This window comes from Oenanthe melanoleuca, chromosome 1 (assembly GCF_029582105.1).
Source record: "Oenanthe melanoleuca isolate GR-GAL-2019-014 chromosome 1, OMel1.0, whole genome shotgun sequence".
Lineage (NCBI taxonomy): Eukaryota > Metazoa > Chordata > Aves > Passeriformes > Muscicapidae > Oenanthe > Oenanthe melanoleuca.
This window is the reverse complement of record NC_079333.1, coordinates 81323778-81346060: the sequence shown is the minus strand read 5'-3', so window position 1 is coordinate 81346060 and position 22283 is coordinate 81323778. Positions and strand designations below refer to the sequence as shown.

General features: G+C 39.7%; 1 protein-coding gene across 1 annotated transcript; it reads left to right on the top strand.

Moving 5' to 3' along the window:
* Window positions 1–930: 930 nt before the first annotated feature.
* On the top strand, window positions 931–22093 carry CNGA3 (cyclic nucleotide gated channel subunit alpha 3). Its single transcript, XM_056491822.1, has 8 exons — window positions 931–1031; window positions 4583–4699; window positions 6114–6293; window positions 7842–7895; window positions 11585–11704; window positions 13768–13875; window positions 14767–14873; window positions 18019–22093. The coding sequence occupies exons 1-8, from the start codon at window positions 931–933 to the stop codon at window positions 19422–19424; spliced, it is 2193 nt and encodes a 730-aa protein (XP_056347797.1). The 3' UTR covers window positions 19425–22093.
* Window positions 22094–22283: the final 190 nt, after the last annotated feature.

Below are 22283 nucleotides of genomic sequence, written 5' to 3'. Positions count from 1 at the left end.
TAGTCAGTGAGATAGAGGATAATAGGTGAAAAGTGGACACAACCTAGTGTGAAGGAGTTGATTGATCCTGAGAGAATTTCATTCTAGTCATATTTCAAACCAAAAAGGTTCCTGAATGGAGTTTCGAAACATTTTTTTTTTCCTTTTTTAAAAATTCAAAGCTTTCACTGAAATCTTTCAGTCCTTCATTTGTAAGACACTGGTCTTGAGTCTTAAAACTCATTTTGTAAGTGGTAGATGTGATATGAATTTGGAAAGGCATTGAAGGTCAAATCTGTAAAGGAATTCAGACAAATTTTTTAAAACTTGTGGGAGATGAGCTGCTAAATATCTTAACAGAGACTGTTTTGAAGCATTAGTATAAAACCCCCTAGTGTGTGTTTAGTGCAGTTTTAATAATATAGAATTATAGGGTGGCCTGCATTAAGCTAAGGGGTAAATAACATTAATTATCTGCTAGCTTAATATGGATTTTTGGAATAAAAGCTTAATCATAAAATAGATAAAATTAGCATAGGGGAATCAATGTAAAATGGAATGGGTTGTCCTAGCACATGTATTACCTGGCTTTTTTTGGTTGACTTTCTCTCTAACTTTCTTTTAATGAGATTTGAAATGCAATTTCACTATGGATAATAGGTATGACAGTGTGGGTAGTCCATAAAACCCAGAGACTAAAAGAATATGGTGTCATGTAACCCTTTATCTTTGGTCATGATGAATCTTGACTAACACTTTTCTGTCTTCTGCAAATAAATCAAGAAATACGTGTCATGTGTGTGTGTAAATATCACTGACTGTTCTTCAAATGGTTGACATTGCTTTTTGCTGTTCCACTGTTTTAATAAAAAACTGTTTTTAAGTACTGAGCAGCCTTCATAATTTTTTTCCCATTTCAGCTGTCATTTAGATGTTGATATGTAAAGCAAAATGGCAAAAATCAACACCCAGCACTCCTACCCTGGTATGCACAGCCTGTCTGTCAGAACTGTTGATGAAGATATCGAAAGGATAGAAAATGGCTATATCAGGTAAGACTTTCCTTTCATCACAGTCAAGAGTACAGATTTTCTGCATAATTTGTGGAACTCCTGTAGCTCTGGGAATGGGAGCTAGAATTATGGGACTATTGTGCTGTGATATTGTTAGTCCAGCGCACTTAGCAGTGCACCAGACTTGACAACATCTATCCAAAGTACAGAAGAGACAGACACAGGGAGGTTGTCATGGCTTGCAGTTTTAAAACTTGGAGCTGTATTACCTCAGTGAAAAAAAAGCCAATTTTCACCTCAGAGGGAATTACACTAACTCATTAAAGAGAAACCTCTTTCTCAAGTCAGCACATAGGTAGCAGGGTCTGTGCTTCCAACAGAGTATGTAGGATTTGGTGAAAAAAAAAAGGTCCTTCCAGTACCATGCAGTGAAGGCTTGGGAAGGTTTTTTTTAAAAGCAGCCTCTGCAAATTGCCTATGATAGTTTGAAAGTTCCTGTGATAGGGAAAATTTGTAGGGTATAAAGAATATTAGCATTTTTGTTCTGGATTTTCAGAGTGTCTCACTGTACAGAGGAAATGTAATAGTTTCTTTACATTCACCTTTCTCTAGTTTTGAAAGTTCTAAAGTTTGAAATGTTCCAGTGAGCTTGCACTTACCTATTGCACAGTGCCAGTCATTCCTCTAGAGTGGGCAAAGCCTGCTGGGCCTGTGGAAAGATGCATGAGGATCCATGGCATCTGTAAAGGTTAGCAAAAGTTTTCTTTTGCCTTGTTCTGGCCAACCACCTCCTCTGTGTGGACCTTGTCAGGCTGTTCAAATGCACACCCTAGACTAGAGCACCTAGAATCCTGATGGGCTGATGGGACTCCATGCATTATGGTGAATTTTGGATTGTTTGTCCCTAGCAGCTATGGATGCTCTGTTTGAATGGTCCTTTTTTTCTTCTTTCTTTGCTTACATGATACCTTCTGTCACATAGATGCACCTACAGCAGTGAAAACGGATCTGGTTAGCTCTGCACAGTAAGGCTTGGCTGTTGTAGTTAGACTATCCCATGGTCTCCTTAGGGTTTCTCTATGGTCTCTCCATTAACAGTGATGTGTTAGAAAAAGTAAAAACACAGGTCAAAATGAGCCTCTTCCTTTCCTTTTTTAACTGTCCTATTTGTAGCAGATGTCAGTGATTGGCAGCTCATAGAATGGAATTACTGGCAGGGAGGTGAGAGTGGGGTTATAAAGGTTTAAATGTAGAATTAAATCCCCGTGATCATCTGCAATTTCAGAGGCAATGACTTTGACAGATAGAGGGACTGAAATAGTAATTGCACTTTATCATCATGGTGATAGTCTTGAAGTGGCATTTTTTTCAAGCAAAGTTTGATATTATCAGCATTAACTGCAGGACTTCATAGATGGATAAGAATATACAGTCTTGCTTTGTAAAAGAGATCTCATATTTAAAATTTTTGGATTGTTGAAATGGTTGCTGGTAAGTATATACAATACCTTTATAGTACGATTCAAAATTTTTGTTATTTAAAAAAAAATTAGATTTGCTTTAGGATATGTCTGGATCAAAAGATAGAAACCATTCAGGTCTCTATCTTATATCAAAATATGAAACTATAGATATTGGTAAAAAACCACATTTGCTGGAGTAACAGCATTTCTTCATTGCCTTTACCTTCCTCCAGCTCCTGTTGGCTATAGTTCAACAAAGCAATTAAACACATTACTTAGTCCTTATTAAAGTCAGTGCGTGTTAAATTTATGCTTAATGCTAAGGATGTGCTTAAGCACTTTCCTGCTGTGAAATGAGGTGTTGCCAAGAAAAAAGCATTCACTGCAACAGTTAACAGAAAGCTGCTGCTGATCTTTAAAGTGCTGTACTCATTTATGCTGCAGTGATTCATATGCCCATTTTCTTACTCTGTAGTGTGTTATAAAGTTGGTTCATTTTGTTAAAACAAAAATTAAAAAATCCCAAAAAATAACAAATAAATCTTCATTTTTAAATGTACAGAATGTATAGAAACAGCTCAAATAGGAGAGGCTGCACATTAGTTTGTAGTCACAGGCTGGCTATCTAAAGTTGAAAGTAGGATTCACCTGTGCCCTATAGGCATCAGGATTTCAGTGTCTTTATGTTCCTATGTTCCTGCTGTCCTGAGTGGAGATGAAGTGAGAGTACTGATGGTCAGCAGCTCAGCTTATCCTCAAATACAGTAACTCTTCAGGCTCCTTTGGCTCTCTTGATTATTATTATGAGAGGTATTTAGTTGCCTAAAATAGGCATCAAATGCTATTTGAGATACCCTTTGAAGCATTTAGCTCGTGCTAGTGGATGCGAGGAGAGACCTGTGTGCTCTGGAGAGGTCCAGTAAAGCATTCTGAGGTGTTCCAAATCGTACCAGACTCTATTCTGAAGCAGCTGAATCAAGCTCTGAGATGGCCATTGGCTGAAATGGGAACTTAGATACTTACTAGGCAGTGCCATTAACAATATTAGAATTTATTGCTAAGATCACATAAAATATGTATTACTCGGTAAATGGGAATAAAAGTACTTAAACCCAGCCAAGGTAGTGCAGTCTAAAACACTAATTAGTCCAGTATCCTTTCTCCAGTAGGTCTGTAAGCAATTTCACCAGGAAATACTAAAAAAGGTGGACAAACTGCTATTCTCCCAGCATTCATATCAAGAGAGTTCTTGGGCTGAATGTGGGCTCTGTGTATCTGGTAATCTGTGATGAATGCCTGTTCCATAAGTTTGTTCATTGTCCCTTGGAAGGTTGTTAACTTTGGCAACCACAATATTCTCAGCACTGGTGACATAAACTAGGTTATAAAAGTTTTTTCAGTACTAAATGGTGTTTTGTTTTTGGAAGAGAAGTAGAAAATAGCTAACAAGTTGAGAATACTGGGACCATCAGGTTCTATTGTTCTTTGAGTAGAAATAATAAAGTTTTAATTCTTTATCTGCTAGTTTCTCCTCTGTGAGTGCACATAAAATTGAGCTGCTAATTATCCTCTGTGGGCATTCAGAATGCTGCTGCCAGCTCTTATGAAGGTACTGCAAGCATTATTTTAGTCAGTGTTTTCCTGGCAATACAGATTAACAGACTCATGTGAAAATTCTTGTTTGCATTATGGAAAAAAATGATCCTTAATGGACATAACAAAGTCTTGTAAAAGTGAATACTAAAGACAGTAAAATACTGAGAAAAACAAGGAGTACTATAAAAAATATCTGGACCTTCATAAAGTTCAGGTTCAAGTGAAGTCAATTTCAAAACTCCATTACTAGAAGACAAGGCTAATTTTTTTTTTCTCAAATGCTAATTTTTTAAGTGCTAATAAGTAGTGTTTAGCTTCTGAGCTTGCTGGAATGTTTCACTAGTTCATATTGGATGGCTGCAGAAGAATAGGAACACAGGCTTAGCAATATGATTATCAAATATATGCTGTATTGCTAGGGAGAGGACACTTAGCTAGACTGTTTCCTGATGCAGTGGTGGAGAGAACCAGATGGGGGTGAGTCTGGTGAAGGCTACATGGAATTCCTTAAAAAAATAATTGTTTTTGCAGAGCCCATTCACTTCGTGAGGATGCATGTTCAGAGCTGCAGGGAGTCATTTCTGTGGAGGGAGGACATGTACCTGAATCCCAGGCGAGTTCCTTCACTGGCAGGGGAGCAATGGCAAGGTAAATTACTAACTAACATAATTTCCAGTATTATGTTCAATTTGCTGAAAGAGACTAGTCACAATTTGGAGGCCAAAGAAATCACTTTCCAGAGAAAACGGATGGAGTCCAGCTGAAGTAGGTCTGTAAGAAGGAAAAGAAGTTGCATGTGACCTTAATCCGTCACTTATTGCTAGTAAAAGTCTTAGAATCTGAGAGAAGCTGAATAAGCCCAAACAAATTTGTCAAATATAAAGAAATAAATTATTTTTACATAACTGTATCTGAAAATACATTGAATTCTAGGGAAATGCATGAAGTGAAGCCAGACTGTAAAATAATTGGATAAGTGTTTGGTTCTGGCTGATAGCTGATGCAGTGTTTGTTTCCTATCAAATAAAACATAATGATTGTTTCCTTTTGGTAGATGGCTCTGGAAAGGGAGGAGACAGGGGATCTTTGTGTTTTGAGTGTGAGAATTTCTCTCAGTTTTTAGAATCCAGTTTTGATTTTGAAGCAAAACTGAAGCTGACCATTGTCTTAAGTTGTTTAAATTACTGGGACTTAAATATAAACCTGAAGTGGAGCTTCAAAACCTTCTTGTGTTTGCTTTGTGTCTGAGACTGCAGGGCTCTGCCTTCAGATACCATAGCTACACACAACACAGATCACAGTCACTTTAAGCACAGTGTATTTCAAACAGCAAAGAAAAAAAATTATTGTAAAACTAGGGTAATTTAAAAAGCATTGTTCACACTTCATCATTTTAGATAGTGGAGAATAAATTTGTATTTTCCCGCTTGGTTTTCAGATAGTGACACCACCAGATGTAGATGACAAAGTCTGCAGGAAGTTGAGTTTAGATGAAAAAAGATTACAGGTGTGTGTTTTGTGTAAACATAATGCACACGAATATATAAATTCATACTGAGAGCTTCCTTTTTAATCTTTGTTTGTAGTTTCCTTTACCCTTTTTCAGGATCTACTGAATTACACATGTCTGTAGTGGCAGTTATGAACATAAAGGGAAGTTTGTGATGTAAACATGAATGCCTAGCAGTTTAAATATTAGGGTAACGTAACATGAATCTTGAATGGAAATTCTCAAAGATCTAAGACAACTGCATCCGATGGACTTCACAGAGTATTTCATTTTGAGATGTAAAGGCCCCCACTCAGCAAGAATATTCTGTTGCTCTTGCTGTGGCGATACAGTAGAATAGGAACTGATGTGGGAGGTATTTTCCTGATCCACTGCAGAAGGTGATCTATGAAATTGTGGCAAGTGGCTGGGTTCACACTGTTACTCCATCAAATTAAATTTCATGACAGGTGGAGATGTGGAGAAAAATCCTGGGCTGGTGTTTGCAGGGATGTTTTAAACCCCTCATGTTTCTGTCTGGTTCAGTGGATTTTGTGTGTGTGTTCCATGCAGGCTGTCACGATTTGTCTTATCTGTGAGGTCATGGGCCACAAGGCACTCACACCACGATGACCAAAGGCCTGATTCTTTCTTGGAACGTGTCAGAGGGCCAGAGCTTGTAGAGGTGTCCACCAGGCAAAGCAACATCCGCTCCTTCCTGGGTGCCCGGGAGCGGCCTGGGGGAGCGAACAGGTAAGAAGAGGTGCTTACACTTCAACTGAAGATGATTGAGGTTATCATGTTTTCTTGGTAATTAGGATGCAAGTTGTATTTTAAGAAGCTGGTAAGGAGCTTAGCATGGGAGATGAACAGAGTATTTAATGCTGCCCAGGAATCTTCACGTAACTAAAGTATTGCACTTTCAACAGACTTTCTCTTTCCTCCTCAAACACACTGTGACCAAGATCTTGAAGTAAAGGATTTTGATCATGCTGCTTCAGGCAGAATGATTTCTCAGAACTGGAATTTTATCAAATGTAACTTGATTTTGCTAAACTGCTCTCAGCTGAGGAGAATGCAATTTCTATTTCAAGAATCTAGGATGCTTCTACTTTTGGCTTTTCAGGATCTTAATGTGCATTATTTGTGAGTGTTAGGAAATGGTAAAGAAGCAGTTGTGCAGAATGTATCATTGCTTTGCTACATTGACTAAGGAGTCCGACTGATAACATTGCAGAAAGTTTCTGATGAAGAAATGACAAAAACCTTTGGATGCTGACTTCACTTGTTAGCACATATGCAGTATTTGGTATGGAAGGCAGGTTCAATCCTAATTTTTTTCCAGTAAAACAAAAGAGAAATCTCTATGTGTTTACAGTTCTTTGACTTGATGAGTTATTATTACTTTATAAATGTATGATATGGTGTTTTAAATTTAACTCCAGCTAAAATGGGCAAATGAAGTCTCCAGACAAAAGCTGCTTTTGTTTGGCATTAGGCGTTGAAGAGAGGTAGGTAAGCAAGTAATTAGTTTCAAAAATCTCAGCAAGCAGTTCAGATTAAAGAAAAAAATCTTTGAAGCTCTGTGCATTATGGAGATTACTTTGATTTGCTGTAGTCCAACACAGCCTTATTATCTTCACTTGATCAGCTCTGTACAAATTCATCTCAAGAACACATTTTAGTGAATTAGCCAGACTGTTGCCTGATTTCTCAGGTGTCTGGATCAGTAGCAACTGCAGATGGGAAGTAATTAGAGAGAACAACCTTGATCATGGGTCAGCAAACCTCTGTATAAGTCTCTTTGAAGTCAATTTGAGAGCATCCATCCTTACCTTCTCAGTTTTATGCTGTTGCTGGTTGACAGTAACTCTCAGTTGTTGTATCATGAAGGCTTAATTCTGCAACAATGGGTAGGTATGCTCATTACTTATCTACAAGCCTTGACACTGCATCTGTGAAGAGGACTTGAAAGGATTGAAGAAAGCTTAAAATAGTAGCCCAATAAGTACAGGGCTAAAAATAGTGAGGTGCATCTTGCCATGCACTAATATGCCTAAGAACAGACTTCAGACATCACATGTGGTCACAAATGTGTATGCCAGGCACATGACAGAAAGGAACTGGTGCCTTGAAGCACTTATGCAAAGGGGCTTATCACAACAGTCAAAATTGACCTTGCTAATCTTATCAGTGCATATGTGAGAAGCTCGTGAGTCAATCTGTCATGTCGGTAAACACGTGCATGAAATACCAGCAGCCTTTACCCTCTTTAATGTGTTTTATTTAATTTGCTTGCAGTCACTGGCCCTTGGCCAGGTTTAATGTCAACTTTAGCAACAACACCAATGAAGAGTAAGTACTGTTTACTTCCAAAGACCTTTCTAGTACCAGCACCTTCTCTTTTTCCCTATCCAACCTAGTAACATTTGTAGTATAAACTCCTTAGTTCGTCTTAATCCTTTCCTAAGAGCATAGTTTTATTATAGAGGAAGGTCTAGTTTTCTTAGTATGAAAAGCATCCTTTGTGCTCCCTGTGAACTTCTTTTTGTCTGAAGGCACCCCTTCCTCTCAAGCAATGAATTTGCCTAAGCATTTAGTCCCTACCTTCTGTAGTTCAGCTGGCTGATTTTACTGCATTACCAATTGATGCATTAATTTTTCAGTTTTTAAATCAGATTAAGGTTTTAATTTTCTAATAGTGGTTTTCCTCTTTTAACACACTGGTCCCTTTTTGCAAATCAAGTGTCCCAAAAATTTCAGGTTGCCAAATGAGAAGTGGATACTGATGAAGGCACCAAAACCCATTAATATGTCCATATTTTAAAAGTCTGTGTTTCAATTCAGCAGGGGCTGTTGTTTTAGAGAGACAGGCACCATAAGGCTGGTATTGCCACAGAATGTCTGACAAAAGCTGACCTTTTGAGTCTGTTTTATATAATTGACAAGCTATTTCACAGTGTTACACCAAAGAGAAATTTATTAAACAATGTGAAGAGCTACTGTAATTTAAAAGCACCCAACATCAATGTTTTTTGCTTGTCTTAGACCACAATAATCTGAAGACATACCTGCTCTTTAGTAACCAGCAGCAGATCTGTTCTCATCCATAATGATAGTAGTTTTCATTCCTTTCCAGTTGAAAACTAAAAAAACAAAACAAAACAAAAATTAAGAGTCACCAGTACATTTTCTGATTATGTCAGAAATACTTCTAGAAAGCTCTTGGTTTTTTTTTTTTCCTCCAAATAATTCTATCATAGGCAAGTTTAAACTATACATTTTAAATGATACTGAAAAACCTTTGTGCATGTAGCTGGACAAAAGATCCTCCTGCTCCTAAAGCAACTTTTTTGTTTGGTTTGATAACTTTTGTTCAAAAGGAAAATCTGTGTGCAGTGAACAGTGACAGAAATATGCAGACTTTTATTTAGACTGATATAAAAGAAGTGCTATAAGCTTGGACCTGAGCCTGCTATATGGAGCCCAGAGGACTGGTTTGGACAAAAATACTTCCGCCTTACTCTGTTTCTGACAAGGACTCAACTACCATGGGCAAGACTTTCATCCTTTCAATGTCTCATTATTTTTAAATGAAGATGAGATCTGTCTGTCTACCTGCCCAACAGTCTGAAACATACTTGATTTGCAAAGTACTTGACAGATGAGGAATGTAAATATTTGAGTCTTTCATAGACTATGACAGTGTTTTTATAAGGGTTGATGAAGTAGGTTTCTAAGTCTGAAGCCGCACACAGTTTAGAAACAGCATGGATGCTGCAGTGTTGGAGTCAAAGAGAACAGACACAAACTGTTTTATTAGTTACTGGGTTCCAGTTTACTCAGTGTTATCTGGTAAAGAAAAATGGATTTTTCATTATGTTAAAGACCTAAGTGTGCCATGTCTTGGGGAACTGTACATGATGCTTTCAAGTCTTTGGTTATGGCCAGCCTTTTCCTCTGAGCAACTCCCATTGCCAGGCTGCAAGTAGATGGGAGTATGATAAGCTGGGAGTTACCACAATAGAAAGATGAGCAGAGGCAACATAAATAGAAGAAAATCACTTAGGAAAGATACCTGTAGTTGACAGATGAGTTTGTGGGAGATCTCAGGCCAGAGAAAAATAAGTATCACTATTAGATGCTGTGTGAAATGCAGTTTTTTCACTTTTTAAAAAATAAAACACAAACATAGGAGGGAATTGAAATTGTCAAAATATTCCCTCCAAAGTTCACCACTACTTTTGGACTGATTCTTGACCTCAACCTACTTTTCCCTGCATAACAAGATCCACAAATGTACAGTGGCCCTACTCTTTGAAAATTCTGTGTATTTGTAACTCTTCCATTCTGACAAGAATGCCAGGCATTTGAAGTATTGAGGAGCTACATTAATGCTAGCAGCAGCAAGTGTGCATTTGCTTTTAGATCAGACACCATGCATGGTAATCTGCAGTGAAATTCTGACATACATGTTTTTTAAACAGGAAGAGGTTTTAGGGGCAGATTGGAAAATGAAGCAGAAAAGTTCTGGACAGTAAGTCCAGAGAAATAAATTCTTGAGAAGCAGTTCCTACTGCTGTGTAGGAATCAACCTTGGTAAATGAAAAAAATCTTTCTTTGATTTGAGATGCAAGTAGAAATAGAAGATCAGTCAATCCAAAGATTCTTTTCTCCTCCAGTTCTGCTTCCTTGCACTGTATACTTTTGAAGGTTTCAGTGGTGTTGGTCAACTTGGTAGGTATTCCCCTGGATGTGGCAGAGGGGAGGAGCTCAGCATTTTTTAGCAAATAAGTCTTGGATTTTCCAAAGTACACTGTGGTGGTGCATTACTGTGGAAATTTCTAAGTGTAAGAACTGGAACAGGTGCTCGTTGTTGATTGGTGAAAGCTGCTACTATCTTAAAATTGGTGGCTGCCATCTCCTTTGGAGAGCTTCTTTTTCTCTGTAACAAGCACATTCCTAGATGTGACTGCCATTTACAGCACAGACCATTCTGAACAATATGAGGAAGTGTACACAGAAAGCACAGGTCCTGTGGACCATATTCTGTCCTTGCTTTGGGATGTTGCTGTCATTAAGCTCATTTGTCCTTTCTTGACACCAGTGCAAAGGGAGACTCAGACCTCGTCTTAGCAGTTCAGAGGAGAAAACAAAGCTCCCATGGGAGCAGAAATCCATGGCTTTAATTCAAACCAGATATGTATGGGGAGTTTTGTTATCTACATATGCTGTAGTGTGAGGAACATTTAGGCTTTTCTGTCTAAGAAGGACATGTTCTGCTTCAAGGACTAGACAAATTTCAAATAATAAATGAGATCTCAGATGATGGATTTTCTGCTTGTGCAAATGAGCACTTTCTTCACATCACATTACATGATTCTTGACCAAGGCATGTAGCATATCCAGCTTTAAGATTAAGTATTGTCAGAGTCTCGAGAAGGATGTTAGCTTCTTGTAAGTTTGAAATGTGTTTCTGGGCCTGTCTGCAGAAGTTAATATATTTCAAGACTCTTCTGTTCAGGCAAACCTAAGAATGGGGCAATTCTGATCCAGAGGCAATTAATTAATTAAATTTTTTCTGGATTTAAAGAACCATGAGAGGAGATCCTAATTTTTTATAATTACTATGAAAGCTTCAGACAGTCACACTGAGATTTTGACTGTGTAAAGAAAATAAAGAACGTTGATAGTTTGGTAAGCCATTTCACATTCTGTTATAATTTGATAAATTTTTTTTTTAAATTCCTGGGTTCTTTAAGAGTCAATCAAACTGAAAGCATTTACTTAAAATCAGCCTGGTATACTGATGTCTGAGAAAGTCAAGAAGGTGTGGGCGACTAATGCAGGGAATCAGCCAGCTGGTTACCTGATGTGATAGAGTGGTGGTGCCAGGGTGAGAGGTCTCAGCCTCTAAACTCTTTTTTCCAGTTGGATCCCTGTCCTTCTCTGTGCAGAGTCTAGTCTTGTTTCCCAAACCTCCACCCTCTCCCTGAACTGCTCAGAATTGGTAATATTGCTAAGCCTTGCATTATGTTGTACAGCAAAAAGGAAGAAAAGAAAGAGGTTAAAGAGGAGAAAAAAGAGGAGAAAAAAGAGGAAAAGAAAGAGGAAAAGAAAGATGACAAAAAAGATGACAAAAAAGATGACAAAAAAAAGGAAGAGTAAGTATAAAGAATGAATGTGATTGTAGTAGCACGTCTTCTACACTACAAAATATGGAATAACATTTCATTGTAACACTTACAATTGTTCAGTAAACTGCAGATTCTTAGCCTGTCAAATCTTTAATACTTTTGCCCCTTTGGGAAGGTTTCAACTGCTCAGCAAAGTTGTTTCATTTTGAAAACTAAACCTGTGTTTAGGTGTTTCAGAAACATCTTCCTGTGTCAGTAAAAGAGAATTGAGCTACCTCTAGTCCTTTGTGTTGAAGATCACTTTTTAATTATGACAACACTTTAGGAAACCAGCCTGCTTTGCAGAGTTGCACAGACCTTTCATAGTTCCAGAATTTCCATAACGATACAGAGCAGACAAACCAAAAATCTGGTTCATCTTACCATGTCAAAATATCTTATATATAGAAAATGAAAGTTTGCTAGTAAGTTTAGTTATTTCACTGGCTGGTATATTTAATTACTTAATATGGTCTAGTTCATTGCTACTAATCACTAAAATCTGCTTCTCTTGGTTAGGGGATATGGTATTTTTCAACAAAATGAGGTAATTTGAATGCTTTTGGGAGAAATGTTCTTGCTTTGTTCCTGTAAAGCTGACCCCAATATAGCACAATTTAGTATTATCAGTAATTAAAAATAACAATGATGGCAGATAAAAAGAGAATGCATTTGGATGGCCTTCACAGTTATGGAGTATGTTAGAATAATATACTATAGGTTTATATGTATGTATATGGTGGTACTTGAGGGCATTCCAGATGGAATCCAATTGATCTCAGGATCTTTATTAATCAAAGCTTTTAATTGTTTTTTTTTTTTTTTCCCAATTAGAAAGCACTCTCTTTTCAAAGCACTCTCTTTTGACTTTAATTACTGTGTTGTGAAATGCTAAGCTTTGCAGTAGCCAAGAATGTTTTAAAACATTTCATCAAAGAAAATTAGTCTGCAAGGTAGTGTACTCTGACATATAGCAACCGTATTTCATGGTCACCAGTTTTGAGGTGGTGACCTATTTTCTGGAAGAAATGGTTTAAAACCAGTAGTGAAGATGGTAAAGTAAATCCTTTTTAGATTAAAGCTGCTTCCTTTATTCACATTGCCTGGACATTCAGCTGTGGTAATTACAATTCAGCAATGGTAATGACAGAAATATACACAGATGTGAAATAAATTATCATTACGTTTTAATATATTTGCATTCTTGGAGATTAGGAGAAGTCCCACAAATACAAATTCAAGCATTGCCTGGTCACATATTCTGCGCACTGTTGTACAGTCCACAGATCACACTTCTACTGTTGAAGTAATTTTGCAGCTGTGGACCTCAAATCCACTACTGTATATGTCCTCTGACTACATGCTTAATTGCTCTCTGTTCCATATCAACCTTTCTCATCCTGGAGGTGGGCACTTCTGTGCATACCCTGTGCCATTAGCCATACTGTTCTTTAAATCTTTTTATTTCAGGCCTGTGTGCTTCCTTTAGCATCACTTCCTTGTTGTGAGGCCTAAGGACCAGGACTGTGAATGTGTGAAATTTCCTTTTACATACTAAGACATGTTTCAGCTCTAGGCACACACACTCTGTGTGCATATGCACACAGAAATTCTTATTTGTACAGACATGCATTTGAATACAGTCATTTCCATAATAGAATTAATAGAATTTGCTAAAAATCAACAGCCTGCAAAAGAAGGCTCTTTCTCTAGCAATGAAGTGTAACCTTCTAACTGGAGTGATAGTAAGAAACATTTAACTTTTTTTTCAATGTCGGGGTTAATACAGAAGGCTGTGGGTTTCAGCCTGGGAGATACAGATGTCTGTGTTTTTCTTTCCACTCTTATTTACTTTTTCCAAAGTTGGGTCAAACAAAGAAATAGAGCTTGTCAGATGGGATACCTGTATCTCATCTGCGCTGCCTGCATGGATCCTTCCTGATCTTGGGCAGCTGTGAGTTCATGGTGAAATAAGCAGCCTGAAGAAGAGGGAGATGTAGCAGGTTGCTTGCTTACATTTCCAGTGTAAATCTGCATGTTTTACTTTCCAGGCCGAAAAAGGAGGTGTTTGTGATAGATCCTTCAAGCAATATGTACTACAACTGGCTAACCATAATTGCAGCACCCGTGTTCTATAACTGGTGTATGCTAGTGTGCAGGTATGGACTTGAGTTAATAACAATTTTACATTTCAATCATTATGTTTCCTATGTAAATCACCCTCTTATCTGCCTGCACTATCTTTTGTGTGACTTACCTGGAAAGTTTACAGTTCATATGCCCTTAGGGACATATGACATATATACCACTGGAAATAGATTTGCTAGTGTTTATTTTTTTTCCTTTTTCTCTAAAAGCAGGTGGATATAACTTGCAGTGAGTGTCCTCCTGAGCACTGGTGTGGCCTTTGTGTGCCACCTGCCGGCTGGTGGCTGAGCTGTGTTCTGGCCACTGCATCCCTAAGCACTGCCAGGGATGAGGGCTTCCCACCACCTGGGAGAGAACAGAAAGGAGGGGTGTGAGCAGTGGTGGGGCCTCTTAATTTCATATAATGCATCTTTTGGATGCTCGAAGGGCAGGAAGATTTAACTCAAGTATTTCCCATGGTAGAATGTAGAAATCAGTTTCAATCAAAGTGATGTAAGGCTGTAGAAAGGGTTTTCTTACACTGTGTTAGATGGTAGGGATGAGGATAATATAGATAGAGGCTTGCCACTGAGAAACAAATCTTTTATTTGGGAATTATCTTCATGGAGATGTGTATCATGTGAAACCTGAAGCAATTTAATTGTAGGGATATGTGTAATCCTCCATAAGTGTACTCGTATGGCATTTATGTATTTGAGTTGTACTCCTGTCCAGAACACCTTTGAATCCTGAAAGATCCTGGTGTCTGTTTGGACATAGCTCTAGTCTGCAGATGTCTGGACATGGATATTTCTGTAATATTTCTGTTCCAGAAATGTGCACTAATGTGCAGCTAGGGCACATAATGCAAGTACTCTGCTTATGCAGTTGGCCTAATTTTTTTTTAATCTTTGTTACTTTAGAGCCTGCTTTGATGAGTTACAAATGGACCATATTAAAATGTGGCTCTTCTTGGATTATGTCTCTGATATTATCTATATTATTGACATGTTCGTCAGGTTCAGAACAGGTGAGTGTTTCTGGGATTTTACAGTGTTTCCAAATACCACAGTGGGATCTGACTACTTCAGAACACAACAGTGGAGGCTTTTGGAAGATGAAGTGAAGTGTCTGATCAGTCTGGATTTTTTAAGGCTGTACATTCTAACACTTGCTACTCACTTTTCTGTAAATTCAGTTCTGTCAGTAATAGGTGTGCCAGATGCTGAGTGCATAGCCACTGTGGGAAGGGACAATAGGGCACTTGGGGCAGGAAACCGACTGCACCCCACAAGCGCCGTTTTCTTAACCAAGCTGTGCAGCATCCTGGTCAGAAGTGGTTATTGAGTTGGTCAAGTGAAAGACCTGGCACCTGTGTCAGCCTTCAGTCTGTGGTCCTATGCCTGGCACAGGCAGTGTGGCCCCTCTGCCATCATCTGTGCTTCCTGCAGCCTCTCTGAGGTCCTGTCTGGCTTTCCCACTGCCTGATGTTGGGATAGGGTTAACCCAGGAATCTCTGCTTATGTCCTGCCTTCCTGGAGAAAGAAAGAGGATCTGTGAGGGCTGTGCCATGCTATGTGTGAAGTGGTTCTCTTCAGCTTCTTGTAATCCAGGCAAGCTGAGATTCCAGCCTTAAAGTGGTATCTGTTTTAAACTGAACAGAGTCATAATACAGGCCTAAGCAATGACGTACAGTGATCTATATCACCAAGTTATTGAACAGCCCTTTTTGCACTTTGGTGCTTGCACTTTGGTCCATGCCAGCAAGCATCCAGTGTCTGGGGACAGCTAGGAGGACAGCTGAGGTTGGGTGTTGTTCATGGTGGTGTTTTTGGAGGGGCCTGGAAGAACTTACATGTGAATAGAAGCTGTCATGGTACCTGGTCTTTGGCCAGAAAACATCTCCAGTCCCATTCTCTTCACTGCTGCAGACACAGCTTCAAAATGTCCCTTGAAAGAATCCAAAACAACACTGATCATTAAAAAAAATGAGAGTAATTTTCATTCTTTTATTTTAAAATCATATCCTTTTTACCTATTTATTTAAGTCATGCTGACAGCTTGATGCTAATTACGGCCTGTGACAAGTTGCAAACATAATTACAAGATGGGCTAAAAATGCTGTCATGTGGGAAGGACACAACCCATGGAAAGCCAAATTTTTAAACTTAGCAAGTACCTTGTTCAACAGGAAAGTCAGTTTCAGGTACCAGCCTAAATCACAAGAGTGCTGTATTTGGGGCAGGGGGGATGTTCATCTTCTTTGTGTAGTTAAAATGCCAACTAAATTTACCTTCTGCAGTTGCATCTGTTAATGTAATGAGAAAGAACAGAGCAGAAATTAGGCGTGTCCCAGGAAAGCAAGTTATAAATTGTCATGGGCTGTCCTGATAACGATTATATGTCTGTTAAAGCCTGACTGGAATTTGAATTTTCAGGCCTGGCTTGCAACTGCAGAATTGCTGGAGCTGTCTCCTGAATGCTTCAGTGCAGGTGTCTACTGTAGTTCCAGGCACTCCATGAAAGAAGTTGCTTCTTTTAGGTGGCAAAATTTTTGTCAACTCTCTTTACAGCCCCTTCTGGCTCTGCCTTTGCCTGCTACCTTTTCCTGTGAGTCTGCAAGGTCCATCTGCCCTGGAGAGAGCCTTTGGGGAAGAGTGAGACTTTCTGCTGTCTGAGGGCAGGGTCTGCCTATGAACTGAGATCTAGTTAGCCCCAGGACTACTCTGATTATCATGTTCTCCTTGGTGCATTTCTGTCCAGCTGCGGGGCCAGTTGGACTGCATTTCACCTATTTGGTGCACTGTGAAACAGAAAGGATTCATGTCTCAGCAGCTGGTCCTGTTTAGCATACACTGTGTTCTAATGCTTTCAAAAGATTTTACTGTAAGACTTCAGTTCCATGAGGGAACAAAAAGCTGAGAGATTTTACCCCTTTCAGGAGGAAGGTGTTTTCAAAGTTATTTTTCATAACTGTGTATCAGAAATTAATCAGTCTGGCCAGCTTTTCTGTTCAGTTGTATAACTAAAGGGCATATTTGAGCAATTATTTACAAGCTTTTTCAGCAGTTTTCTGAGAGGCAACATATGCATGGCACAGGAACTACTTCCATTTGTATTCGCCATTGGATCCAAGGCCAGATACACACAAATAGATGAGGCATGTATGGATGCACCACACATTCCAGAAATATAGCCGTGCTGTATGGGGCACAAAGAAATGCAGCTTGGTGCTCTGCATGAGATGCTTCTCTGAGAAAGCTATAGATGGCTTGTAAGTTACTAAGGGGTTCGTAAAATGTGATAATCCTGGAGACACCAGGAATGTTTTGTTTTTTTCTCAGTGGACTTTTTCTCCTGAAGGGCCTAATGGGCTGACAGTTAGATATCTCCATTGCAATTGCAGCAAGTGTTTTGCAGTGCATAGGCTGTTCCTTGTGGAACATTTCTAATGATGTCAGAGGCACAAAAGAGCACTGTGGGTGGACTGTCTGCAGTAGAGGTCCGTCACTGCAGTTTATATCTACTTGTAAATTTTTAAAATCTAATACTTTTCAAAGTCTTTGGAATGAAAAAATACTGATGTGTGAAAGTCCGCTTAGTAGCTCTCTCACTAGAAACACAAAGTGCAAACCTAAGAAAATCATGTCAGTTCTAACATTCGACACAAGAGGAAAAAACATGACTTAGAGAGGGGGATAACTACATTTATCTATCTCAAGGATATCTGTATTGTTTGGGAAAAGTTTCCAATAATTCATTATACCTATTTATTCTTGGTATTTATTTTTAAATATTCCACTCCTATTTTATACACAATTGCTTAACACTTGCTTAACTTTATTAGGACTCATGCCAATGATTAATGAAAAATTAGACACTTGAATCTCCTTTTTTTTTTGCAAAGATACCTAAAAGAAAAAGATTCAGCTGTCGCAGAATAGAGTGGAAAGCCTCAGCAAGCACTGTTCCAATAATAGAATTACTGTTCTTAGTCATTATATATCAGCTTTGAAACTTGATTGAAATATTTAAATATGCAATTAAATGATCTCAGAGTCTCAATGCTAGGCATGACAGTACAAATTTTAACATTCTTAACATTCAATGTAAGTCACCCGCTACTGTTGATGGTATTTTTATTCTAACAAGTAAAATCTTTTTATTCTCTGAAGGCTTCCTTGAACAAGGCTTGCTAGTTAAGGATGAGAAGAAATTACGAGAACATTATACCAAAACGACGCAGTTCAAACTGGACGTGCTGTCTCTTGTGCCAACGGACCTGGCATATTTCAAGCTTGGTTTGAACTACCCCGAGCTCCGATTTAACCGCCTGCTGAGGATTGGTCGGCTCTTTGAGTTTTTTGACCGTACCGAGACCAGGACAAATTATCCCAACATGTTCCGTATTGGCAATCTTGTGTTATACATTCTTATCATCATCCACTGGAACGCGTGCATATATTTTGCGATCTCGAAGGTGATCGGCTTTGGAACCGACACCTGGGTGTATCCCAACGTGTCTGTTCCGGAGTACGGGCGCCTCTCCAGGAAGTACATTTACAGTCTGTACTGGTCCACGCTCACGCTGACAACCATCGGAGAAACCCCGCCCCCGGTGAAGGATGAGGAGTATCTCTTTGTGGTCATCGACTTCCTGGTGGGCGTGCTCATCTTTGCTACCATTGTCGGTAACGTCGGCTCCATGATTTCCAACATGAATGCTTCCAGGGCAGAGTTCCAGGCCAAAGTGGATTCCATTAAACAGTACATGCAATTCCGAAAAGTAACTAAGGATTTGGAAGCCAGGGTTATTAAGTGGTTTGATTACCTCTGGACCAACAAGAAAACAGTGGATGAGAAGGAAGTTCTCAAAAATCTGCCCGACAAGCTGAAAGCTGAAATTGCTATCAATGTCCATTTGGACACGCTGAGGAAAGTGCGTATATTCCAGGATTGTGAAGCTGGACTTCTCATTGAGCTGGTGCTGAAACTGAAACCTACGGTCTTTAGTCCTGGTGACTACATTTGCAAAAAAGGAGATATTGGAAGAGAAATGTACATTATCAAAGAGGGAAAATTGGCCGTGGTGGCGGATGATGGCATAACCCAATTTGTAGTCCTAAGCGATGGCAGCTACTTTGGTGAAATCAGCATCCTAAACATCAAAGGCAGCAAATCTGGCAACAGGAGGACAGCCAACATTAGGAGTATTGGTTATTCAGATTTGTTCTGCTTATCTAAGGATGATTTAATGGAAGCTCTCACAGAATATCCAGAAGCCAAAAAGGCTCTGGAAGAGAAAGGACGTCAAATTCTCATGAAAGACAATTTAATAGATGAGGAGGCAGCAAAAGCAGGAGCTGACCCCAAAGACTTGGAAGAAAAAATAGGGCGACTCGAAGTAGCTCTGGATACGCTGCAGACTAGGTTTGCAAGGCTCTTGGCTGAATACAGTGCATCGCAACAAAAGGTGAAACAGAGGCTTGCCAGAGTAGAAACCCGAGTGAAAAAATATGGTAGTGGCAGCTTATCAGTTGCAGAAGAGGCTGAAAAACCTGAGGAGGAGAAAAAGCAGTAATAGAGTATTTATATTTCCTCATTTATTGGAGAAGGTTGAAGCACTGAAAGCCATAAATGTATGTAAATATGTGTGTGCATACATAGACATAATTATTTTTATATGAACTCAAGAGAATGGTTTTTAGCATTTTTAACTGAAGCAGTATTTTTTTTGTAAATAGAACACTCACCTTCTTCTTGGGGGGAGATTTGATCCAGCACTTGGTACTTTTTTGTACTGAGAATGGGCTTCTTACAAGTCATGCTCAGAATGTCTATTGTGTTTGGCACCTGTAGGTCTTGACACACTGTCTCTTCCTGCACATCATGCCCTAAGAAGGCATTGTACTCGAACTACAAGAGATTATGTTTTTTTCCTTTTTAAGAGCTTAAAAAATGTTTATAGGGTACCCTGCTCTAATTTGCTACTTTAGTAGCTGATTGAATGCATGCATGGATGGATGTCTGGGTTTCTCAAAATCTTTGTTCTTTCACAGTCTGTGCAAACAGTTGGATGACAGCTAAGCAGTGTCAGGTACCTGGCCATTGCAGTGCACCCTGCACATGTCTGAAATAGCTGTGCTTTCGGATGCTTTAGTCTGATTCTCTCTACCGAGCTGGGCTCTGCAAAAAGGACCATGCTGACAGAGAAGCAGTGCTCATTCATGTCCCTTCTGGCAGGGTCTGTGACAGCCTTTGCTGCTCTGAAACTGCTTCACCAGGGGAGAGAGTAGGGGATGCTCCCTTGTGGTTTTTTTAGCCCTGTTCCACTGGTAAAAGGAGTTCCCTAAAGCTCACTGGTGGAAGGGTAATATGGCTTCACTGAACCTGGGAAAAGATGTGTGCAGCTCCCATATGTAGGGTGCTGAGTGAACTCCATGGCAAATGGGCAGTTCCCAGGGAGGCTACTGAGAAATCCCATGGGCTGTCAGGGCAAGCTGTCCCTGCCTGCAGGCAGCTTGCTCCCACAACAGGGTTTCTGCAAGGCAGGGAGAACAAGCCCTGTGTTGCAAAGTAATTTCAGTCACTTAGGCCTATGTTTTCTTTCTTTTTATTTCTTCTAAGGATGACTACTCCATCTCCCTTTGCTGTTTACCACTATCTTTTCTCTGAATAGTTGTCACACTACCTTGTTTCCATTAGTTAAGGAGAATACAGAAGATACTAGCTTTCTTTTTTTCTGTACAGTATTTTGCTGTCATGCAACTTTCCCTATGTTATTTTCATCCTCCTTTGTCTCACTGGCTTTTGAAAAGTATGGAGTAGCAGGGGCTGTTCAGCATGTATGGCATGGGGTCCTCCAGTGGCATTAGATATTACTATGGGCAGTGCTGATTTTGGTTGTCCTCAGGCCTGACTTATTACAACATCTGGGATCGATGGCCTGTTGGAAAATTGGTGAGAAACCCACTGAGAAGAGGGTGGTTTAACTGGGTGGTAGTGGAATGAAAAGAGACAGTTCTGCTAAACTGAGTACAACTGCTCAGAGTAAGTCCTCATCTCCACACAAGCAGCTGTTCCCTTTTATTGACACTTCTGACCCTGGTAAGGGAGACAAATGTGCCAGTGAATAAGGAATGGGGGCTTTGCCAGCAATACTGACAAAGGCACAACTGAGTAGTAATGTCCACACATGGCCCTTGTCTAAACTGCTGTTAGCCTAGAAACCAACTACACTTTTGGATCTTCCTTAGATTTGGCTTAATCTCCATAATCAAGATATCCACTGATTGTAACAAGTGGTTTGGAAAGTAGCCAAGATCTGTTTGTGGCCAGTGGCACTCAGGAGTATTGGTCCATCAGCTGAATCTTGTCCTTGTTTTCTCTAAGGGCTTAAAGGAAATGGGGGAGCTCCAAGAGGCTGGTTTTGGCAGGGCTGAGGTGGAGCTGAGCTCACTGCAGGGTACCCCTGTGAGCACAGACAATGCCATCACAGGCTGCTCAACTCAAAACTTCCACCTCCCGACAGAGGCGAGTACCACACTCGCCTTGGCTGACATTCACTGCTGTGTGACTCAAACCCACTGTGTCTGGTAGGGGTTTTGTGCATATTGACATGTTCTCCATCTGTCATCATTCTCATACCTATCTACCCAACATAGCACAGCTGTTCCAGCCCACAGGGTATATACGAGTCAAACTTTAAAGTACTCTTTATACCAAATTTATACCTGTTAAAAACCCTAAAAACCACCGGACTGCTTCTTTACCTGATGGATAAGAACAGCTAATCTCTCGGTTAAATACACGTTTGCTCTTCCCTTTCTGTGCCTCTTGATCTGGTTTTCATACACCAGAAAAGAGCATTTTGATACTATTGGCTTCAGTCACTTAGAAACATACAGCTTCTGGCATCACATCCTTTGATGTCTTTCATCTCTGTAAAATGTTTTTTCCTCTTCTTTAATGTGGCTACACATGTACATTAAAATATTTTGAGTAATGTTCAAGCACCTCTGTGTTTTCTTTTACCCATATTCCTCTAGATTTTAGTGTTTCATGACAGACTTTGATCATGTCACCATTATGTGGCCTGGAAAATCGTTAGCAGATCTGAAGTGACAGAAAACTAAGTGGGAATGGTGGTGTCCCTCACTACAGGGCAGCTAACACCCAGCTTTGGTCCTGGGCTCATTTTGACACCATCCCTGCATTTGCAGATACTACTCAGGCACAAGAGCCTGACCATTTTCCCACTGCCCAAGGGGTGCCAGAGCCTGTCAGGCTCTTCATGGGTTACCACCTGTCTCCTGTCTTCCCCTTCCCAGCTCCAGGCAGGGCAGCACAGCAGGGACAGTGGCTTGTCTAGCAGAAATACGTGTGTGCAGCTTTCTGCTACTCACTCACAGGTCACCTACCAGAAAGTTGCCTGGCACAG

What these genes read in the sequence shown, in the direction of transcription:
- CNGA3 (XM_056491822.1), top strand. Translation starts at nt 931, where the DNA reads ATGGCAAAAATCAACACCCAGCACTCCTACCCTGGTATGCACAGCCTG. An exon ending in GGCAGGGGAGCAATGGCAAG is followed by an intron (nt 4,700 to 6,113) that starts GTAAATTACTAA and finishes TGTTCCATGCAG; the next exon opens with GCTGTCACGATTTGTCTTAT. An exon ending in GATGACAAAAAAAAGGAAGA is followed by an intron (nt 11,705 to 13,767) that starts GTAAGTATAAAG and finishes TTTACTTTCCAG; the next exon opens with GCCGAAAAAGGAGGTGTTTG.